At 32.6% G+C, this 24,080-nt stretch overlaps 1 protein-coding gene across 1 annotated transcript in view; it reads right to left on the reverse strand.

Annotated features, from left to right (window-relative positions):
* LOC149412259 (sodium-coupled monocarboxylate transporter 1) overlaps positions 1 to 22,362 on the reverse strand; it is a 47,945-nt gene extending 25,583 nt beyond the window's left edge. Inside the window, exons 1-3 of the mRNA XM_089646152.1 lie at positions 21,963 to 22,362; positions 19,612 to 20,061; positions 4,382 to 4,547 (exon numbers count right to left, since the gene is read on the reverse strand). Of these exons, the coding sequence (XP_089502278.1) occupies positions 4,382 to 4,547; positions 19,612 to 19,994 (549 nt within the window). The 5' untranslated portion in view covers positions 19,995 to 20,061; positions 21,963 to 22,362. The remainder of the gene's footprint in view (positions 1 to 4,381; positions 4,548 to 19,611; positions 20,062 to 21,962) is intronic.
* Between the last annotated feature and the right edge of the window lie 1,718 nt (positions 22,363 to 24,080).

Consider the following 24,080-nt stretch of genomic DNA (forward strand, 5'->3'; position numbering starts at 1 on the left):
GTAGGGGTTAATGACTCAGACAACTTCAAAATGTACTCGCCCAATTGTTTTATTTGAATTCTAGATACAACATTTAACAAACTCATACCAATTATGACATTGCGACTCTAAATTGCGAATTCTAAAATTTATATAAATTGACTCTGAATTGATTTTGAGATTTCCACAAAATTTTCCATACGATAATCCATGGGAGAAATAGAGATAATACATTATAGGAAGTAGCTCCATCTAAATAAAAAAACGGACAAATTCCGATACGAAAGGGCAATAAGAATAAGAAGAAAATATTGGACAGTGTTTTACATGTTGCAAGAACCTGCAGATGAACTGCCTCGTGACCACTTTTAGTGTTATTTTTTAAATTCTTGTAATGTTGATATTTTATAATGAAAATAATAAATTTCTAAGTAACAAGTTAGTATTTTCTGGAGTATGAATTGCACGAAGACTAATCAAGATGCAACGTGACGTAATATATATGTTTACTAAATTAATCTTTTCTTCAATTTGTCTCAATTGGTTCAGATTAGTGGATGGAATTAGATGGCGATCCTCATATTCTAAATGTGTTAATTAATACTGTTTATTAATACATAGCAATCATAAATTAGGTAGATCGAGGGCAATATTTCATTCAGGGTTTTTTACTCAGGCACGTGGATAATAAATAATATTGAATGAATCACATTGCATTTATTCGACTAGTTAATATATATTTGCATGGTTTTATTATTGTCCCCGGCGTTGCCTGGTCTTTATGCAAATTTCTTTGAAATCGGATGTAGACAGTAATTATCCACGTATTTTGAACGTCAAGTGTGTAAAATTTAATCAAAGGTATAAATATTCTGATTTAAAGGGTGGGAAAATGGGCATAGAAATTGTCTTCAGTCTTCACGTAAATATTTACAACGGCATATAATCCTCAGTCAACGATGTACGAAATTCTGATTCCCGCCAGGTCATTATTTCAGCTATCTTGTAGTACAAGAATAATGGGTCGTGCATATCCCGATATACACAGAACCATCTTTTACCATACTAATGAAACAGCATCGGGCGGTATCGTGACAACCCGACCTAGCCTATACGGTGACATGGGCGAGACAGATTACTCTACTAACGTCAAATCACGTGTTAGAGGAGTGAAGATATAACTCATTCCGTGCATTATCGAAACGCTTTGACGACGTATTTTGCATCACTTTGATCATGCTTAATGCAATGCGTCTGGAATGCATTCGCATAGAAATACTAAGGTTCAATGTTAGCGCTACGACATTCACACATTGGAACTCGTGCGCGGTGAAATCAAACGGTTTCGCTATATTTTAAATGATGAATTGCGTGTTCTTTACTCTTGAGATGATTTTGGCATCGCTCACGTAGCAGTTTTATTTAATCAGTTATTAGTTAGTTATTATTTACAAATATAACCTAGATAGAATGAATTGCAGTAGATAACCCCATTAATTTACTTTTTCCACCTAAATTACAGACTAGGTACATTTTAAAAATAAAATGCACTACTGGCAATTTCAGTCACGGGGCCACCTCTGGTTAGGAGTGGTTTCTCTACATCAAACTTCATGTTATTTTGTAAAATTTATTAACGCCACCGACACATTTCTTTATGTAAGTATTGTATTAGTTTGTTTTTATTCATTGTAGATTTTTGCGCTCGGGGTCTTCATTATAATATAGATGTGAACAATCTTTTAAGCGATATTCTGTAAATATTTCTAAAATTTAAAGCTTAAAGATATTGAGTTATTACTATAATATCGTTCATCAACGAAATGGTGAGTATTTTCTTCGAAGCTACACGGATAAAATTAAGTATCGCTGATTTATTAAAATCATGTTAAAAACGGGACAGCAGGCCGCTTCCTAATAAAATGTTAGCACTTCCCGAATATATCGTGTTTATGCACCTACGTTTGCCATGTTAATATTATTTATTTATTATTTATTTATTTATTATTTATTTAGACGCCGTAAAAGGCTTTTACAATATACATGATTTATGTTTACAGTGGTTCACAAGAGCGAAACAGTATTATGTTAAACAGAATAATTACTGAGAAATTATGTTGAAAATTAAACAAGAATAACATCTGGTATACATAGGTACAATAGCATTTTTATTTTCAATCCGTACAGTAGTTTAGTATTGAGGTTATTGTTACCTTCAATATTGAATTTGGTTGAATTTGCTGAGAACTAAGAGTTAGCTCTATTGAATCAGGGCTGTCAGTAAGACATCTCATAACAATTTTGGGAAAAATTATAGTTTTGATTAAGTATATAAAATTATTAGATAACACTCTTCTGTCTGATATCTGATGTAAGTGCATAGTTTAGGTTCTGTGATAACTTATGAATAGAATGGTATTATACCTAATAACATTGATAATTACGACAGAGGTATGTTATTATAGCCTTCTTATAACTATATTCCGTGCAGTTGAACACATCTACTACTTCTGAGAAAGCATTGCCAACTGCATGCAATCTAGGTATAAGCGAGTTTCTAAATGACTCAGTCCTGATATTGTTATTGAAATTAAAAAGAATTTTGGATCGAGTGGTTCTAGTGGGTATATGGAAGGTAATTAGGCTTAATATATCAGGGCTGTCTATAATACCATTGACAATTTTAAAAATAAAAGTCAAATCGGAAATAAGTCTTCTATCTGAGAGTTTAAGTAAGTTTAATTCTTTCATCAAGTGATTGTAATTTATTGATTCTATAGGTAGACCGAGTTTATAGTTAATGTATCTTAGGAATTTATGCTAAATTTTTTCAATAGAGTCGGAGTGGATTTTAAAGTAAGGACACCAAATAGGAGAATTATATTCGATTTTACTTCGAACAAGTGAGGAATATAGGATTTTTAGTGTTGAAATATTTTTAAAGTCTCTGCCATTTCGGAGAATGAAGCCGAGCATTTTTAATCCTTTGTTGGTGACTGTTTCTACATGTGAAAGAAAGTTAAATTTTGAATCGAAAATAATGCCGAGATCGTTAATTTCACTTCCAGAGGCGAGAGAAACATTGTTAATTTTGTATTGATAGTTAAGGGGTTGTGTTGTTCTGAAAAATTTTATAATGTGGCATTTACTAATATTGAGATAAAGTTTGTTAGTTTTGCACCAATCTTGAAGTTTATTTAAATTTATTTGAATGTGAATACAGTCATTTATTGTTTTTATAATTTTAAATAGTTTAAGGTCATCGGCAAAAAGTAGCACTTCAACATTTTTATCAAATACAGTAACAATATCGTTTATGAAAAGGAGAAACAGTATTGGGCCTAAATGTGACCCTTGGGGTACACCGCTAGTAGCTATGAATTTGTGTGAAAGGTTAGAATTATTTTTTACTTGAATTTGTGTGAAAGGTTAGAATTATTTTTTACTTGTAGATTTTTTTATTAATGACGATATGTGAGAATATAATGTTTTTTATGAACACGTGTTCCGACGTCGCGTGAATACATTCCATTTTTACTAAAACTTTAACATAAAACCTTTCAATTCATTCGGTAAGGGCCTGCATTCCCGTTTTCAACAGGAATAAGAATAATTTAGAGAGCTTTTTAATGAAACATTGCAATATTTTATATCAGTGAGTTTTCTTCGTGTATAAGTCGTAAATACTACTAATAGTTCTGTGAAAAGTAGACCTCGCGTCCAAAACAGTATTTTCTAGTGTTATTTTATATTTTTTATAATCATAAGAAAGAATTTTCATCGACGGACAATTATTTTTTCAAACTTTTTTCGGGCCGGAAGATATCATAAAACCATAGATACCATAATATTGACCGATTTAATATCTTGTAATAAGAACCACGATCATGCGAACCCTGGGAAGATATACAGGTAGTTTCCAACACGTCGACCATCTTTACCGGAACCGGAACGTAACTAACAAATTTACAGAAAGACAAAATGTGTCCAATTTAAAGCAAGAAATCATTTTGCATTAATAAGTATAGTTGCTTGTCTCTACTGGAGAGAACAAGATTATATTTCTATTTACATGGATCTTAAAACTAAAAGATAAATCAAGAACTTTAAAATCTTATATATCATGAGACCATTGAAAGGATCTACAGGTCCAAAGATTGTGTTGGCATGATAGACTATAAGTTAGAACACCGATGGGTCATGTGGAAAATAATAGGATGAACATTGTGGTGTGTGGGTGACCTAGTGGAAGCGATCGATCCAGACCGAGAAAGAGGTTTATGGACTGCGTGGTGGGGGTAAGAGTAAGACGGGATCTCTTTTAGAGTAAATATGTTAATATTTTCACAGATTTAGGACTCTATGTTTATGTAAATGTAAGCAGAAAGAGTAGAGATCTTACCAGGTATTCAAAGGAAGAAGTCAGGCGAAGTTTCATGTAGACGGGCAGGTAGAGGTAGCTGGTTATGGGGACGATGATGAAGAAGGCGCAGCAGATCAAGTAGAACTGGGAGCCATAGCTGTACATCTCCGCCGGGTTGCCCAGGAGTTCTATGGCGGTGATGAAGCTGCAAACATATAATTGTTTTAGAAATCAAGAGAAATCATCAGGAATCATCAAGACGTACTAGGAATTAACCATATTTATCAGGAATTTTCGGGAACTGTTGTATTTTTTTTTAATATTTGCAATATTCATGATTTGAAATTTAAAATGTTTTGATGGTATATGTATGAAATAAAATAGATTGTAACACAATTGTATAGTAGGATCTCGTAGAAATAAGATGTCGATTTGATTCAGTGTCCTGTTCTGGTTTGGGGTGGTTTTGCTTGTAGACCCTTAAGTATTCTATACTTCTTCATTTTATAAATAAAACCCACTAAACGGTCGAAGCAGTTTGTCCGCAGGAACAATATTTTATTATTACTTGTTATTCCTAACATAATAATACAATGGCTAAGGCTAGGAGTTAACCTGTGTTGTGAAAGAATTTTTTCAAAATTAAATTACTTAATGATGACAGTGGACTTGGTTACATGGATGTAAGCTTTGGTTATAGTATATAAGAAAAATAAAAATTTGAAAATTTAAAAAAATATAAATAATAATATACATGGTTTTAGGAAAATAAATTTAATTGTAATGTAACTCATAAGTATTTCTGCAAGTTCCTTACTTTTTTTTAATTCTGTAAGTCTAGATGTTTTAAATTGTGGTACAAGTGAATTGTAAAGCATTTTAGCCTGGCATCTAGTACCTAGTATTCTTGTAGCATTTTTGTCAAAAATGTGTTTCTGTATCACCAAAGCAAATATTATAATGATAAATAAAAATACAACTTACAGAAAAAGGAGGCAGAAAAATAATCATACACAAAAATACTAAAATAAAGCTATTACAATACAAAAATATAACATAGGCACATTGAACCATAATATATAATATATACTATGGGATGGTCCGATGCTCTGTAGGGAATCCGCTTGCACAGCGCGGGTGTAAACTGTGCACCCTAAAGTTTAAGTTTAGACTTACGGAATTCAATACTTCGTTTGTGTGAAAGCACTATGAAACAATACGATTACATACACAAAGAAAATTAGTATTGCCAATATATTAAGAATCTCTTAAGATTATTCGTAATACGGTTAAAAACGGGATCGCAGGACCTTAACCAATAATAACTTTTCTTCTTGATTTCCTGATAACTTTTAGGAAAATACGAATGTATTATCACAATGTTCACAAAATTCTAATATTTTTGCATTTCGTCATTATATATCATCAAGGCAAATGCAGGTGCATGTACATGTGTTCCAATTCATTAAAAAATAGCTAAAAGTTTATCAGGAAACGGCTTGCAATCCGGTTTTTAACCTGGTATCTCTACCAATAATCTGAAGAGATTCTTAATAAATTAGCAATACTCATTTTACTGCGTGTAACTTTTTTTGTTTAAACATTTTAATTTTATGTTTTGCTATCACCGTAAGTACAGTTTTTTATATTAACGAGCACTTACTTCCTAAAATAGTGCACCGGCTTACATAACTAAAGAATATAATTATGCACAAAATTGTATAGTGCAAAAAATTATAAAAATGCCACCGAGCAAATAAAAAATATCTAGTCTTTAACAGAGGAGGAAAACAGGCTGGATAAATAATTATTATCTGACAAATAACTATGAAGCTTATTACATTTCCTAAAATAATTTAAAAGATTCAAGTATTATGCTAAAAAATTATCAAAATTACACAGCAATCATTATTAGATCTGAAAATACCTAATTACAATAAATTGTCTTCTATTTATTAACATAATCATTGCTCTGTTTCTTATCGGTTTTTTTATTACATGGCAATCATTATTAAATCTGAAAATACAAAATTACCATACATTGTGTTCTATTTATTAACATAATCACTGCTCTTTTTTATAGTTTTTTTATTACAAAGCCATCATTATTAGATCTGAAAATACAAAATTACCATAAATTGTTTTCTATTTATTAACATAATCACTGCTATGTTTCTGTCAATAGGTAAATGGCTAGCCTAAGCCAGGCGATTAGTGACAAAGTCCTAAGCGCCGTTCTGAGTCACACTTTATAGGTATATGTTTTGTCAATAATGGCAAATAACCCGAATCTGGTATGAACCACAAGTAACCGTGTTAAAAAATTCCCGATTGAACCGGTTAAAAATTAAATAAATCTTCGAGTCATATTTTTCCTTTTAGAATATCCGAACAGGCAACAGGTTTCTCGATGTAAAGTACTGCTCCAGGTAAAGCTGGGGGAAGCTGCGTATGTATATATACATTTATTATTTTTATTTCATTATCATTATTTTGGATTCTTTTTGCATGTTACTTGAGCTTTATCGTTATTGTTATTTGAGCTTTATCGACAACCGTATAGTTGGATAAAGGTGGAAAAGTGCGGTGATAGTTCTGACTACCTCGTATCCATAATATATATAAAAATGCCTTTACTTTGAGCCTTTTAAAATGTTTGATTGGAGAAAAAATTAAATTAAAATAAATATGTTTTTTTATAATTTTACATTTTTTATGAATACCGCTTCACTGTATCAAGAAGGACCATGCAGGGTATCTGAGCATTCTGTTCCGGGCGCCAAATTGTCAAGGCGCCAACTTGCTGATAATGCCTCACACCTAACAGTTCTAACACATCGCCCTGAGATTATTTTTCACAAAAACGGCTCACGGCCTACGGCTAGACAAACATAGAAATCACCCGAATATTATTGATTACAGTGATCACATATCTAGGCGTCTACTGGTTTTGACAAGAGGAGTCAAAATATTACTCGCGCCAGGGGCCGTTTGGCTCAGTATGTTAAGATTAAAAGGAGGCGGGGCAATAAAGTGAAAATGTTTGGAATGTAACTACTAAGGTCTGGCCGCGAAAAACGACTAAAGTCATTTCAAGCAAAGTTTTAATTCTGATTGATGCTATTTAGCCAGATGGGTGGTGGCTGAATTACACCTGCCGATCAACTTATTGGAGATTACAAGTGATCACACGAAGAAGAGAAAGATTAGTTTAAAGTGCTGTTAACAATGTTTGACAATCCCCTGTCTCGCCTTAATCACAAGCCCGCTACTAGGCCGACTACTGACTGTACTGATCACATCAGTCGAGCATTCGGTAAATGCAATTGAAGCATTATAGGTTATTAAAAGTACCTTGCTTTACGTATTTAGTCACTAAAAAAGGCTAAAGTCATTTCAAGCAACGTTTTGATTCTAAATGGTTATCTTTAATCAGGAGCTTTAACTAAGTCCATCTACCTATCTCGATAATAAAAAAAAAATATTGCCCTAATTTTGCAACTGCTAAAAAAGTTATTTTTTATTTATAATGTAACCGTGTGAAATATATCCTTACCAATATTTAGATTTTTTGTCAGTTTGTTCAGAGAAAAGGTAAAAAAACAAGCGTAAAATGTGCGTTTAAATCATTATTTATATATGAAAAACGATTTCAGCATACATGGTCCTTTTGTACTACATGCCCGAGATGATGCTTGCTAATTATTCGCTCGAAGCTCTTACCATATAATTCGTTGAAGCAATTTATTACACAAAAGTTGTGGCAATTTACAGAGTTAAATGACCGCGTTATACAAAAATTGTTTTGGTCTTGCTTGGCAATGCATTTTAAAAATATGTATGTATCATGTATAAAATATATATGTACCATGTTTAAATATATATTTACCAATCCATTTTCTGAAGCAGCGGAAAGTGTGATCTAGCATTATAAAATTTATGTAATACAAATTATGCACCTTTTTATTTTTTCTCCCGTAGTGACAGATTCTCGCAGTAACGCCCTGGTGAAAAAAGAACACTATTCAATATCGAAACATTCCCTCAAATTGCTTTAGCCGTGTGTGATGACTATAAGTGAATAGCCAGGTACTTCCCTATTTCTCTATTTCACATTTCGTTTACAATCCTACACTCTATTATCTCACACACGTAGAAACATGAGTGTTAATCGTAATCCGGTTAAAAACGGGATTGCAGGCCCTTAGTGAATGAATTGATAGGTTTCCAGATAAAATAAGAATTTATTATTACGATGTCGGAACACGTTTTATATTATCAAGGCAATTTCAGGTGCATGAACTCGTGTTCCGATATGTTAGAAATTTACCAATAGTTTCGCAAACATGAAATAGCCTGCAATCCCGTTTTAACCGGATTACCAATAATTTGAAGAGATTGTTAATAAATAATCAATACTCATTTTTCTCCATTGGCTCTTATTAGTTGGGACTAGTAGGGAATTCACATAAAAATAAGAATTTATAATATTCTTTATGTGTTTAATACGAAAAAGTTCTAGATAATTTTTTTAATCATCATTAAAAAAAATTGTTACAAATTTTTGTCAAATTAAATTTTTACAATCCTTTTTAATGAAAAGAATTAAATCTTAAAACTTCAGACAGTTTCAAAAGGAACTTCAGTGTTATAGTCGTAAAGTTTCACTTGTCTAATAAAAGTTGATTTGACCACACGAGGAGAGTTGATCGATTGGTTTTGATTGGTGATCGACGGTTGCGTATTTAAACAAGACAATCGTGTATGATCCAAATACATTTTGTTCATATTCCAAACAAACTGTTGAAAATTTAGGGTAGGCCCAACTAGGCCAGATTTCAGTCGAAGCATTTAATTTGTATGCGATTTCAATGTGTTTTTGGCTCAAAACACATTTTTTTCAGCCACAAATCCGTATATAATTTTAACAAATTTTATTCTAGTTAATCTTCGGGAAAATGCAGTAAGCCCACAATGGTTGTTTAACCCTTTTTTACATTTTAAATCCTCATAATTCGTTATTTAAAAAATTAAAATGCGAATAAAGCTGAAGGTGCCGAGAATCGGTATTGATCATGTATTTCCTTCCTCTGACACAGATAAAATTGTGTGAATATTCTTCGGCACTACACGGAGAAAATTGAGTATTGCTGATTTATTAAATCTGGTTAAAAAAGGGATTGCAAACCGCTTTCCGTTCAATTTTTAGTACTTTTCTAATATATAGGAACAGGTTTTCATGTGCCTGCATTTTCAATGATAATATTTACTCATTCGGTAAGGACCTGCAGTCCCGTTGTTAACAAGAGTACGAATAACATGAAGTGATTTTTAATAAATTATTAATATTTTATATCAGTAACTTTTCTTCGTGTAACAGAGAAATAATAGACTCTATATAACGGTTAGTAGCTAAGTTGGCATCGCGTCTGGGACTCACCCAGGCGTCGTGAGTTCTCCATGACGACACGTGGTAGTAGGAGATTTTCAAATATTGTCAGGTTATTCGTTACCCGGGAATGTTTGTCTGTTATGTTTGTCTATTAAAATATTATAATAATTGCAAAACAATAACAAAACTCTATTTACAGGAAATAAAAAAACACTTTCAGCTTTTTTTTAAAATAACAACTTAAAAAACTGTAAATTAGAATTAGTTACTTAAAAATAACATTGGAAGCCATCGAAAAAAACTTTAATAGAGTGTTTGTTGAGGTATTTTGGCTGGTGTATATTATATTTTGTAAAATTTGGATATTGGGAAGTATTCGAGTAAAAGGCGTAGGAAACGACATTCCGTTGTATTCTGTTGCGGTCTGTCCCAGTCTGGTTGGTTCAGTCTGGTTGGTTCTGGATTCGGCGGGTAAAGAGAGACTGGCGGTCGCAATGGCTGGACACTCGCTAAGGCTCTCCGCAAGCTGCTTGGAGTCGAGGGGAAACGTCTCTCAATTATCTATTGATGCGTTAGTGATTCGTGATTGTAGGCGTACTTGCGCCAATATAAGTGAGCAATTAACAATGAGTTGAATTTTTGACGCTGTAAAATTAATTAAAATTTATAAGACCGGTCGGCATACTTGTAACGAGGCCTGGAGTCACTGTCACCGTCTGTAGAGGCCTAGACTTTGGCAGAAAGATAGTCGCAAATTTAAGATAAAGCTCTCGGAAGGCGTTTTCAACCCACTTTCCAACATTTGATCAAGTTGAAACTCAGCAAATAAACTCTATGTCAATGACAATGCATTGTACCAACTTTTGGTGGCAATCGCGTACGCGCACGCTGAAAATGGGGTATATTACATCAGTAAATGCACGAAATAAATGTCGGTCTTACCCGATCGGCATTTGGCGAGATTGGTAGAGTTGTCGAGTACGGTTCCTGGGTAGGATGATTCAATTCTTAGTAAAACCAAAAAATACTCGTAATTGTAATAGATGTATTAAAAAAAAACTTTTTTACGTGTTGATATTTTAATGGAAAATTGATAAACGAAACAACCTATTTTTTGCAATCTTATTGTAATTGTAGACAAATTATAATATAGGTTAACGAAATTATATCAATATTCCTGCGCATTATTCGACGGAAGCACTATCAGTCCTGCAGGATCAAACCCACTGGGTAATTTCTTACAATCTCACGCGTTGAAATATTCTCAATTGCCGTTGCCTTGGCGCGCATTTGTCTTAAAAACATTCTTAATTCGCCATACAAAATTTACTAGAGCAAACAACACAGAGTATCTTATTTAAAACCGTAGTAATAAATCGCGATAACGGTATAAAGTGTACGGCAAACACAAAACATTTTAAATCAACTTGCATAAATCTATTCGTATATATATTATGATCGTCAATACTAAAACTCAAGAACTATCAATTTTTAACAATATATTAATATCTAATGGCGGAAGTTCAATGGAGGCATGAATATGAAACACAAAAAATAAACAATACAAAATTGAGATGTTTTGAAAAAATGTTAATCAATTGACCTTGTCAGAATTGGGTGTCTGCGATGATTTAAGCAATCGTCCACTATTTGTTTCTTATAATTAAAATATGTCATTAAACACTTCCGCCAAAGATTTTATTTGGGTATAAAATTCATTTCGCAAACGTAGAACAAAGTTATGCCATAAATAGTAATTCCCAAAAAATATGTAATTGATTAATTAATTCATCGCCTATTTCATCTAATTAATATTGTAATTGTAATAAAACCACGGTAAATTAAAAGAAAACATTCAAATCAAATCAAGAGAATAATTTTTGAGTTTTTTTCTTTTATACATTCAATAATGACATCAAAAATATTCCAAGTCACAAAACCACATCAGAGAAAGAAACTACATCTATTTTGCGACAAAAATTTTACAATATCCTTCTCCCAGATATAATGCGAATAGAAAATTTGAATGATTACAAATCAAGAATAAAAAAAGATTAATGAAAAAACTAATAAAATAGAACTGAATAACTTTAGTCCGCCTCAGAACTAAGAAATACAATTTACTATACGTATATTTACCATTATATTTTGTATGGTTATTGTTTGATTGGTTGCCATAATAATAAAAAAATAATAATAGTAATATGCTTGCCATTCAGGATAGAGTCATTAATTCTAAAAATTATAGGAAGCAAAAATACAAATCAAATTGATGATTTATGTAGAAAATGTTTGGCTTTTCCGGAAACTATAGAACATTCAGTATTGGCACCGTCCGGGTCATTCTCATTGTCCACGGCTACCATAGACTGAATGGCGTGAAACGGGGTGGAAAAGTATAGGCACCAAGTAAACATCGCACATGAATGAAATACTTCAATATGGTAATGACAAGAGTCGGAATGACGGAAGATTTTGTACAATACGATTTATTAATGTGAACGTAGCAAAGGAATGTTTGTCAATTTGTGTGACTTCTTATGCTATGGCTTGATGGTTGGTTAGCTACAAACATAATTTCAACCTTCACGTATGATTATAATTATCTTCAATTAAATAGTAGGTATATTATTACCATGTCTTTAAAATGCAAAAAAATAAAATAAAATATGGGCAAAGGGATAAGTTGGAAACCGACTTTTTATGTGAAATCGCACATGACTTTTAACCGCTCCCAACCGTCTGGAGCCAGTGAGACTATGGCGTCCCCAATTGGAGTGTGTTGTGAGACTGAAGGTAGTCGGTAGGGGAAGTAAATAGTGAAGAGGAAGGTGGGAAAATACTTGGATAATCAGATCTGGTAACCAAACAGGGCCAAAGCCAAGGTTTCAACTAACGTTTCTATTCAGAATGGTGATTTTACCCACGGCGATACTGAGAGTATATTATGCTCTGAAACGTGTCGCAAATATTCTATATATTATTTTATATGAGTAAATCGTTCAATATCTTCAGGATTTGAACCCGCGACCTCCAGTTTGCTAGTCGAGAGCCTCACCCCTCGACACCGAGACCGTCATAAAACTAATTTTCAGCATGTGGGAGGGAGGGGAATGTGACAGAAAATCTTCTTCTTCCATATAAATAAAAGGCGACGTTCGTAGGTAGGTATATGTATGTGTTCTACAGACTAAAAATCTACTAGACCAATTTTGCGGGAAATTTCAAATTTGTTCTCATTAGTGCTAGGATTATATTAAAGAGTGATTTGATTTGAATTAAAAGTCTAAGGCGCCCGAGGAAGATATGAATCTAATAATTATTTGTAGTTAAATGAAGCGTACGTTATGAACAACGAAAAAGGTGAAAGGAGAATGTATAACGTGGAATAGAATGGTGGAAGAAGTTGAGGACTCCCTCGAAAGACATTTTTTTCATTTTTTATTTAAAAATATATTCCTTTTATATAAAAACATAAATATGTTAACAATTATTTTTTATAAGAAATAATTATTAGCCTGAAACACTCATCCACATTGAAAAATCTCCTGATAAAAGATACATGACGCCAACGGGACAGGTCTGAGCTGTGGTAAGAGCTGTCGACCGGAAATCGAAAGGACACGGGTTCATGTCCCGTTGGCGTCATGTATCTTTTATCAGGAGATTTTTCAATGTGGATGAGTGTTTCAGGCTAATAATTATTGCTTATAAAATAATTGTTACCCTTTGTGCTATGCATAAAAAATCTTGTCTTAAACATTAGTTTACCAAAAAAAAAAATATATGTTATACTAAAAAATCTAATTACAATAAAATGTTTTCTTTTTAACGTAACTACCCAATTCCATAGAGAAAAACGTTTCTCATGTTTGAGTTGGGGAGTAGTGCCTTTACAATATACGAGTACATAGGGTAAAGAAAAGAAAGAAAAAAATTATTTATAAAGTAAGAAATAAACAAAATGTATATAGCATGATAACAAAAGTATAGGTAATGAAAATAATCTAAAATAGCATTTACTAAATTAGATAGACAGTAAATGAAAATTAATTTAAGAATATATTTATTTACATTTAACATTAATTTAAGAATAGTAGTAAATTAAAAATAATATTATTACATTTCGATTAATAAGTAGGTAGTAGGTGGTATAAGTACATGGAGTTATTTTATTCATTTGTAGTCAACGGAGCTGATAATATTGCAAGCGAAGGTACATAATAAATTGCGACAATAAGCTATTGATGGTTCGAATGCTGATTTAATATTTCAAGAGGATATGGTAAAAAAAGAAAAATATATTTATTTTGTTAATTAATGATGAAATCAAATAGTTAATTATATACTAAGTATGTACTATTAAAATTTGAATTTGATCAATTACTACTAATATGTACCTGTAATCATTAAAAATAAATTATAACTTATAAATATTATTTGGTTGATCAAGAAGTTGTTTTTTTTGTAATTTAAAGGCTTTATATTTTTTTCAGATTTGATTTTATATGGGAGTGCATTAAAAAAAATTATACCTTGATAAGATAATGGTGTTGAGAAGCGCTCATTTTAAATTAAAAATGTCACGATAAATGAATCAAATACTTATATTTGGTAAAAAGAGTCTTTGGAATAAACGAAGAAAGGGGGAAAGAAGAATGTTTGACGTGGAAGTTACAAATTAAAAATAAAAAATTTTTAAATTTTTAACATGCTAAGCATTATAATATTTAAAATTCAAATAAGAAGCTGGATACAAACCATAAGTAGATCAGAAATATAAAGCAAACTGACAACAAATACCGACTGAAATAGAAACCATTCAACCGCACATATTTATAATTCTTTTGGTAACTTCATATTATTCATAGAATTAAATTTTAATATAAATGAAATCCTCAGCACAGGTGATTCCAGTTAGGATATCACTATCACTAATTGAAACAAAAAAGGGAAGATAATAAAATATTTCTTATTATTATATGTCAAAAATATTATCGTTTTCAACATAAAAACTACACCCAGTTTTCAGGTACACTAGAATTCATAACCTTAAATCTTTACTTCAAATGATTCATAACCCCGAGCAATTCCGGGTGCACATCAGCTAGTTTAATATAAATATTATGTCATTAACAAAATAAAATTAAACTAGCTGACGTGCACACGTCGCCTATTATTTAGTAGATTGCACTAGTGCATTAATGAAAGCATCTTCCTATCTATGAGGAAGAACGATTTATATTAAACTAGCTGACGGGTGCACGTCAGCTAGTTTAATATAAATATTAAGTCATTAACTGATGTTATAAATAATGCAGACCCTTTATAAATAATAATGCACAAGTAGAATTAACAAACGCAGACAAGATGTCTGTAGGCTTTTGTAACAGTGCAACCTACATAACGGGGGTAGATGTATTAAAATGAGGTGGCAACCATCCGATACTAAAGAATAGGCGAAGGACTCTTTATGACCGTCCAATAAACATGCTATATAATTAGTACTGTCATGGCAGAAGCCATATCGAATCGCTTATTTTTCAATAACAACGACCTCAATTGGCTATGAGCCCAGAGGTCACCGTGTCAAAACCACACAAAGTGCGTAAGAGAAGACTTTATTGTTTTCCATCCACGGTTTAATTAAATTTAAAATAGCTCACTGTGAATTTGTTCTTCCTCCTAGATAGAAAAATGCTTTCATTAATGCACTAGTGCAATCTACCTTAATTTCGTCACCAGACCTGAACTGCAAGTTATCTTCGATAGTCGAATTATGACATTATAGGATGGTTATTACAAACCAATCAAGTGTCCGAATATCAATATATCTTGACCATACTTGATGTACTCTGGATTCTGCACAATGTAACATCCGAATGAAGTTACAAAATTCTTGCAACAATACTGCAATGAAATAAAAATGTAAAAATTGTGAAATGAACTATTTTGTGCAAATGCAATAATACATGTAGCAAGAACTAAGGTCGTATATCTTTAACTGGGTATAAAGAAAAATATGCAGATCCTTCGCTATTAGGCGAAAATGCAAAAACGAGGTGACATTTAAATGCGTAATGAATATTCATAGTAGGTATGTACCTCATATATTATATATGTATGTAGGTAATAAACGTGTAAGTATTATCAAGACTGCAAGTTCATCACTATTTTATTCGAAATCAAGTTTGTTTTCCGTATGAATAGTTGAATAATATGAAATAAACAATTGACCTATAAATGTTTGACAGAAAATATTTATTTTTATGTGAATACCGCACACGAGTTCCAACCGGCTGGAGCTAGTGAATCTATATGACATCCCCAATTGAGATATGTCGTGAAGCTAAAGGCAGTGGGGAGGAGAGTGACACGATGAAGTGGAAGGTGGGGCTATTCAGCTGGGGAAGTTCCTGGCTATTCAGATCATGTCACCAAACATGACTAAAGTTATTTTAAGCAAGTTTTTAATTCTGAATGGTGATCTTACGCTAAGGCGATACTGAGATTGTCCACTCTGAAACATGCCCCAAATATACATTTTGCTATTTTAAATAGTTAAATTATGAAGTTAATCTGTTACAATTTCACGGAGCCAAACCTAAATGTTTCAGAGTTTTGTTAATTAAAAGGTTTTCTGTTGCATTTATACGATTGGAAGATTCCAGTAAAAACGCAGTTACAAGTTTATTGTTTAAGGTCAAATATTTTTCTTAGCGCAATCCAAAACTTTTTTTTGTATATATAGCTTTTAAGTACAAAAATATATATTTTACACAAAAACTCACATTCACGACAACAGTTTTTGTATCTAACTTCGTATAAAAGTCAAATATCAGACCCTAAAGTGAACGCTTGTTTTGACGTTTGTAATACTGGGTCAAACTATTGATCATATATCATCTGAACTACGGAAGCCAGATGAGTAAAATATTTCTAAGGTCATAATTACCATAGATTTATTGCACTTTTTGGAAGTAGAACCGAAATTTCTTTTAAGCAATTTTATCGAGAGTTCTATAAACCGATGATACCGAGGAGAAAGCCGAAAATCAAAATGTTAAATCTAATTTAGTAGTGAAGTGACAGTGAATAATGGGGAATTATTTGGAAATGTTTATCGGTGAAGGTTTTTATAATTAATTAGAACTATTTTTTTTATTTGTGAGTTATTTTTAGAGTAGTTTAACAAAAAAATATTTCTTCAGGGCCTATGTCATCTGTGAAGATGTTCTACGAAAAAATCTTTTTAGGGAAAGAAAGGAGAGAAAGTTCTGAGAAGGAAAAATGTATGAGGAGTGGGTAGGAATATGGGTTTCAATGCGTCCAGGAGAGATCCATCCTCGCATTGTGGTGCAAGGCGATGGGTTGAAAGACAATCCGGCTGGAGAGGTCAAAAGGTCTCCCTCAACCAGTCTCTCCCGATCCGACACGCGACGCAGTAGGTGGGCAAACGCATCCGCCGCCAAGACCTAGACAAACCACACCCAATGAACCCGAGAACCCCTGCTAGGACACCAAATGTATCGAACCTCTTGGATTGAACTATGGCAGTGATGTTGGTTATCCAATAAATGATTACTCAGTACCCATACCCTCATCTCAACAATCAACAATCTTTAATTTCATTACGATGACGTTGCGAATCGTACTTCTGATCTCTGAACAATTTGTAAACATAATTACAACAATGGAAACATAGAAACTATAAACCACTATTTTCATATTAAAAATCCATCTCAACGGTAAAAATATGCCGTTTATCAAAGTGTCACCAGCCGCTTCTTGGTTACGCGACGATTTGCCGCAATTGCGTTAAATTCGACAACCACAATTGGAGGCGGATCGGACAATGTAACGCGTCTGGAATTGCCTTAAAATTAAAGGGCCCCACTCCCCCCTGGAGTGATTAGAGTTAACAATGTCAATTAATCGATCCAAGAGATGCCTTCCCATAGAAGAACAACAAGGCAATCTTCACCACTGCTGACCGACTGATACTGGTTTACGCGGGCCGGGTTTGGCTGTTACCAGTTCCGATGGTTTCGTTGCGAAATTAATGTTCCAAACCTCCTTCCGAAGCGCCTCCAACGAGCCGCTGGATTAACCCAACTTGCTTTTATTCGTCAATATGTTTTGGCGATTAAGCAATAATAACACTGCCAATAATTATTATACAGCGCAGAATATTAAAACATTGAATTAAATGGATTAGCTATAATTTATGTGACTGTTTGCGTTAAACAAATATTTATTTTCCACCTCAATCCGGTTACTCCCAAGGGAATCAAAGCTGATTTTATTTCGCAGAACTGATGTTTCTAAAGCGGGGAATTATTTATGCGTTGATATTTGTATTGATATTATAATATGAGTTCTGATGGAAAAAAGAGTTCTGTATTAATATATGATAAAATTTATACATTGACGAATGACATACATTGAAAAGACATTGCTTATCCAGCAAAAGGGGGTTGCTTAGCTGTTGCATAAACTTGAAATAACAACAATTTCTCATCGAATTTCGCAATTTTTCCAAGGTATTTTAAATGTTTTTATTTTATTTTAGAAACTAGATAAACTTATAAAATATTATATTTGTAATATAATTATATTTTTAAAAATTGGAATGTTGTGCAACAAAGACACCGTTTAGCGGTTATGAAGAGTATTTTTATTAGTAAGACCGTTAAAATGAAGGGTGGTTCTGCGATGAGTAATTTTCTTACGAGCGTTTTCTTCTCTGAATTGATTGTTGTTTTAATTGAGCGCGAGTAGATTAGTGGTGCGTACAACTGGATGTGACCTGATATATCAGAATTATTAATCAAATGTATGTATGTGCATACGTACTGCATATCCACATTCAGCATTAAATGGAGCAAAACAGTATCTTATTTTGGTTCTGTTACAGTTCAGAATACTTTTCAAAAGTGATATTAAACCAGCCTAAAAACCTAAACTCTACTCACCATAATTTTTAGCACTTTCTAAAGTTTTCTAATTTGTCGGATGCTAATATTATATCCTGCCATAAACATCAGTAGAGCGTCCTTGGCTCCCTAACCTACAAACCAATACCACTTGTGCAAATATTTAAATTAACATAATTCATATGGCAACAAAATAAACATAAATTTGTTAGTGACAAATAATTTTAGAAATGTTCTTTGATTAAGAAAAATAAATCATTTCCTTATTTCTACATAATTTCGAGATATGAAGCCTTTTTGGTGAATTAAAAAAATATGTTCAATGATAACTAACGCGTTGGCATTAGAACTTTTAACAATTTCAATTTTTAAAAAAAACGCCGTCTGATGTATAAAGTTGTGTACAAATAAATATATCATCAAACATACTCATTTCGGTTGTCCATGATAATATGCGTGACGTAAAATATTCACGTTCAGTAATTGTGTTATTTTTTTAAATTGGAGTGATTATGGGAACCAAGCGATAGGTACAGGTAGTAAGCGATAAGCATGCTGAAAGTAGGTACAAAAAATGTATCTTAATAATTATTATTTGTATTTCTTTTGTTTAAATTTTTTACAGATTTCCAAAAATCTAAAACTGGATCACTGACGATTTTCAAAGTTTACTAACAGTGTTCATTAGAAAGGTAAATTTCTGTGCTTTCAGCTTCACAAATCCTACTATTACAATAACCCATAATTTTCATCACAAGTATGCACTAATAATTATTATTATTATTATTAACTGTGTTCAGTTCAATTCAGTGTTGCTAATATAATCATTTCAGTTTTTAATAAGGACTACAATATGAAAATGTATAGAAAATCAAGGCACGTTTTGTGTCACCTCTTGTAGCTAGTAAGGAAAATTTTCAAAACATAAAAATGGTAGTTACCTTGCCGCCAAACTCATGGCCATCGGAAACGTTCCCATCGAAGATCCGCCGAGTAGGAAGTCGTCGCTAGTGGTCTGCTTCTCGCCGAAGAACGCATAATACAGGCCAATACCGCAGGAGATTACCAGCATAGATCCGACCACTGAATAATCTTCCCAAGAGAACTCATTCGTCAGCTTCTTCCCGGGATTGCATACTGTTGGAGTCGAATCAGTGGACAGTAGAATAGTTGACATAACGAAATCATTTCCGTTGGACTTCGTCACTGTTGCAGCCACTCTTTCATTGATAGTACCAGCTGATAGAGCGTACTCCAGAGTTGTTACCATCAGTAATCCGATGGTAATCCATATTTTTATAAGGATAGGGTGTTTGGTGGTCATCTTGATGGTAGGAATATATGTGCTTGTTTCCTAGTCCAGTAGCCCAGAGGTCGAACAGCTCAATAACCTGTGAACAATAGTTATCAGAATTAGACGATGTGTTATTAGTATTCAGACGGGTTTTAGCGCCGCAAAGATGGAGGTTGATCACGCAATATTCAAGAGTTATTATTTCAGTTATGTACCTACATACAAATGCATTTAATATTATAATATTTTGAGTGGAATTATGCAGATCAATGAACCGAAAGATTTTCGGTTATTGCATTGAATATTCTACTATGGTAACTATACTAAATTAATCAGTTAGTTTATTAAAAGTATGAAAAAAACGTTTATCCTGACGAAGAAACCATTGGCTTAGAAACATGTTAATTGTTTTGATTCAATAGCGGTGTAATACAAAGTAATTTATTTTCAATAAAGATTGAAATGACACAACAATGTGAATTTGCGATAATTGGAGAAGGTTTTTTAATTAAATTGAGTAATAACATTATTTAAATAAGATTATCACAAAAGCCCATACGGGCGTATTACGTAGTATTTTTTTCTTTTCAAATTATATAGAACCCATACAGAAGAAAGTGTTGTGCTAATCCTAATTGTTATTTTTTCTGATATCTGTTATTATAGCCTTCTTGTAACAGTATTCCGTAGTCATTCTAGGTACAAGCGAGTATCTAAATGACATAGACCTGATATTATTGTTGCAATTAAAAAGAATTTTCAATCCAATCAGGGCGGTATATAATTCCATTCATAATTTAATTGTAAAGGATTTTAAAGTGACTGAGTGAATGCGACCAGAGAGAAGAATTATATTCGACTTGACTTAGAACTAAAGAAGAATAAAAGATTTTTAATGTTGTTATGTTTTTAAATTCTTGGCCATTACGGAGAATGAAGCCAAACATTTTTTAACAATTAAGTAATTTATAGAAATACATTTAATTTGTAAGTTTTTCTTTTCATAGTGCATTCAGCAGACGAAATAGTTGTAACGCGAAGTAATAATTACACACCAGAACTTGTATATAAATAAACTTTTTTTGAATAAATATAATTTTTTGAAATTTATTCAAAGAAAGTTTATTTATAAAAAAGTTCTGCTGTGTAATTATTACTACGCGTTACAACTGTTTCGTCTTCTAAATGAACTGTCAAACTGTGGTGAGGCCAGATCTTGGAGATGATATATTTACATTATTTCTATATACTCGTAGTTACTTCAAATAAAAATCAAATTGCTTTTTATTTTATTACAAAATCCCTTATTGATTTCCGAGTAAATTGTCGGATATTAATAATAATATTTAGAAGCGAATGTTTCTTCATGATTTCAGAAAATATTTTATCGCGGAAAAAATGCAAGCCAGTATTTCATAAACAAAGTACAATAAGTTAGCACGCTTATTAAAAACCAATAAAACACATAATGCAGAGTATTGTTTCAGAAGACGTTTATGTATCCAAATGAGGACTTCTTCCGATAACCTACTTTATTTAATGATTATTTAACTGGACCCAAAAACTAAAAACACATATTTAATTACCGTTAATGTGTTAAATTTAGCCCGTTTTTCCCACTAATGAAGAAACTACTTAAATCTTTAACGCAGATATTGAAATTCATCAACATGGTGATTCGTTATATTTCTATTCGTGTAATCAGTTATTGCCGAACGAATTTATCTTACTACTTGAATGCATGCAAATTATTGGAGTAAACCAACAGTCAAGCTAGTTTTCTGATTAAGCTACAATTTTTTTTTTAATTTTAAGATAAGGATAAATTTAAATAATAAATTTATTTGAAGATAACAAGACAAACCAATATTTTAGCGAAAAAATATATTAGAGAAAGCTAAACTGTTATGGAAAAAATAATGTTGTAGACAAAAGAAAAAAAAGTCGTGTAAGAATTTAAAATAGCATTTAATAAATTAGGTTTTTAAAATTTCTCACCTTCTTATACTAAATAGTATCACAGTAGTTTAATGTACAAAAGAAGAAAAAGACCGATACGATCAAAAGAAATTAATAAACAAGTGGTAGGACTTGTGCAAAAAGAATTCTAAAATTTTATTTATTTATCTACGGTCTATCCAAATCGTTTCTAATATATAGAAACGTTCTGAATTGAATTTCTAATATTTGTCGGTTTGATCTGTTTAAGTATTTCATTCGCGTAATGCGACGGAAAGTCACACTCTCGGAAGAATTCTGGTGCACTAAATTCGTTTTTAAAAAATTGTGAAGACTTTAAATATTTTTATAAATCTTCGCGAATTGTCAAAAATCACACTATTCCGGGAAGTTATTAGTCACTTATGCTTTCACTGGCGCCCTATGGAAAGGACCTTGCAACACCAACGGCTTGGAAGTAAGTGTTCGCTCTTCGGGTGGTCGGTGTTTTTAAAGGCGTGAGGAGTGTTTGTAGCGCCCCCGGGGGAAAATGCAAAGACAACAGCGCTATCGCAGCCCAGCGGCGGAAACTTTGATGTAGCGCAATGGTGCACAAATCGTGGCCCGCGAGCCTGTTTCGTGCAACCTGCAGATCTTTTCGTACGATTCGATAAAAATCACGCTTTCCTTAAGAACGCCTTTTAATGAGTTACATTATATCGTTAGCTGCATATTTACATATTGGCGCCACAGTCGTTTGGTTACCTCTTATGCCTACTTACGTTTTACTTTGGTTTTTAAATGACAATTTGTGTACCAGCGTGAAATATTTGGACCATTGTTGTGAATTTACGTAAAAATGCCGTGTAATAATATTGGGATTTTCATTGAAGATTTTAATATGGTGAGTGAAAATTAATTTATGATTCAAAGGATTTGCCAAGAAGGCCTTGCCCTTTTGTATTTAACCTCGTGAGCCGAACTTCACGATGATCTAAGACATTGTCAACCGAGAGCTGTCAAACAAAGTCGCTAGCTTTTTATGCTGAAATCTGCCCTCCTGAGGGCATATATATAGAAGATGGATACTATTCTCGAGGGCGGTTGTTGAAATTTTCGAAACATTTTGAGGTGAAATGGTGAGATGGTGAAAATTGACTCGGCGGTGACAAAGCCTGATCCTGGTTGCCGACCGGGTAATCTAGCTACTAAAAAAGAGATCAATTCGGTTACTTGAATGCTAAAGTGCTGATCATTGTTAAAGGAAATATGTTTTCAAAAATTAAATCCCATTAATATGTGTGGCGACAAAGAGTTTTACATCATGTCGACTATCTAAGTCAAAGCCCTATATTATGGTTTGAGAATGTTCGAACTGGTTTGAAATGGTTCGGAAATAATAATCGAAATCATTCAAGATGTTTGGAATGGTTCGGATATAATCGAAGTAATTCGAAGTTGTTTGATATGTTTCAAAGATATTCGAAATGGTTCTCGCCTAGAAATACCAGGTGTGGCGTCCTTCGGATTATTCACGATGAGAGTGGACATCAGGGTGTTTATCAAACACTGGCTGCCGTCCGGAACAATTACTGGTTCCCGTGGATGAGAAATGTTATTACAAAATTTGTATTCCCGAGTTGCGTTGACCATGTAAATCAATTTATCGGGAATTTCACGAAGGGTCGTGAAGCAGGTGAAACGGTTCAACTCGAACCAATTCATAATTTTATGACCTCAGGATCATTCGTACTGTAGAACGGGAGCTGTTAATGAGTATCAAAGGCGGCACATGAAACGGTTCAATTTGAACCGATTCATAACCTTAGGCCCATGTCCATGTCCATGCGTGCTGAATCACGGTGTTGATAAACAATCTCACATCTAGAGGAATTCCTGATGCAAAATAAAAATAATATTTGGCTAATTTTCATCACACAAAATCACAAAAATCACCTCAAGGGCGATGTACAAATATATTTCTTTAATAGGTAATACTAGAACTACTGACTTAAAACTAGTGACTTACCTCTAAGACTATCTAGTAACTATATAACTACTGTCTTACGACTAAGGTCTATAACTACTAATTTAATTACATACATTTTTTTTTTTTTTTTTTTTTATTTATTTATATATATATAATTTTATTTATATATATAATTTGTACATTTATTT

This window comes from Hesperophylax consimilis, chromosome 23 (genome assembly GCF_061612785.1).
Source record: "Hesperophylax consimilis isolate HC1 chromosome 23, BYU_Hcon_1.0, whole genome shotgun sequence".
Taxonomy (NCBI): domain Eukaryota; kingdom Metazoa; phylum Arthropoda; class Insecta; order Trichoptera; family Limnephilidae; genus Hesperophylax; species Hesperophylax consimilis.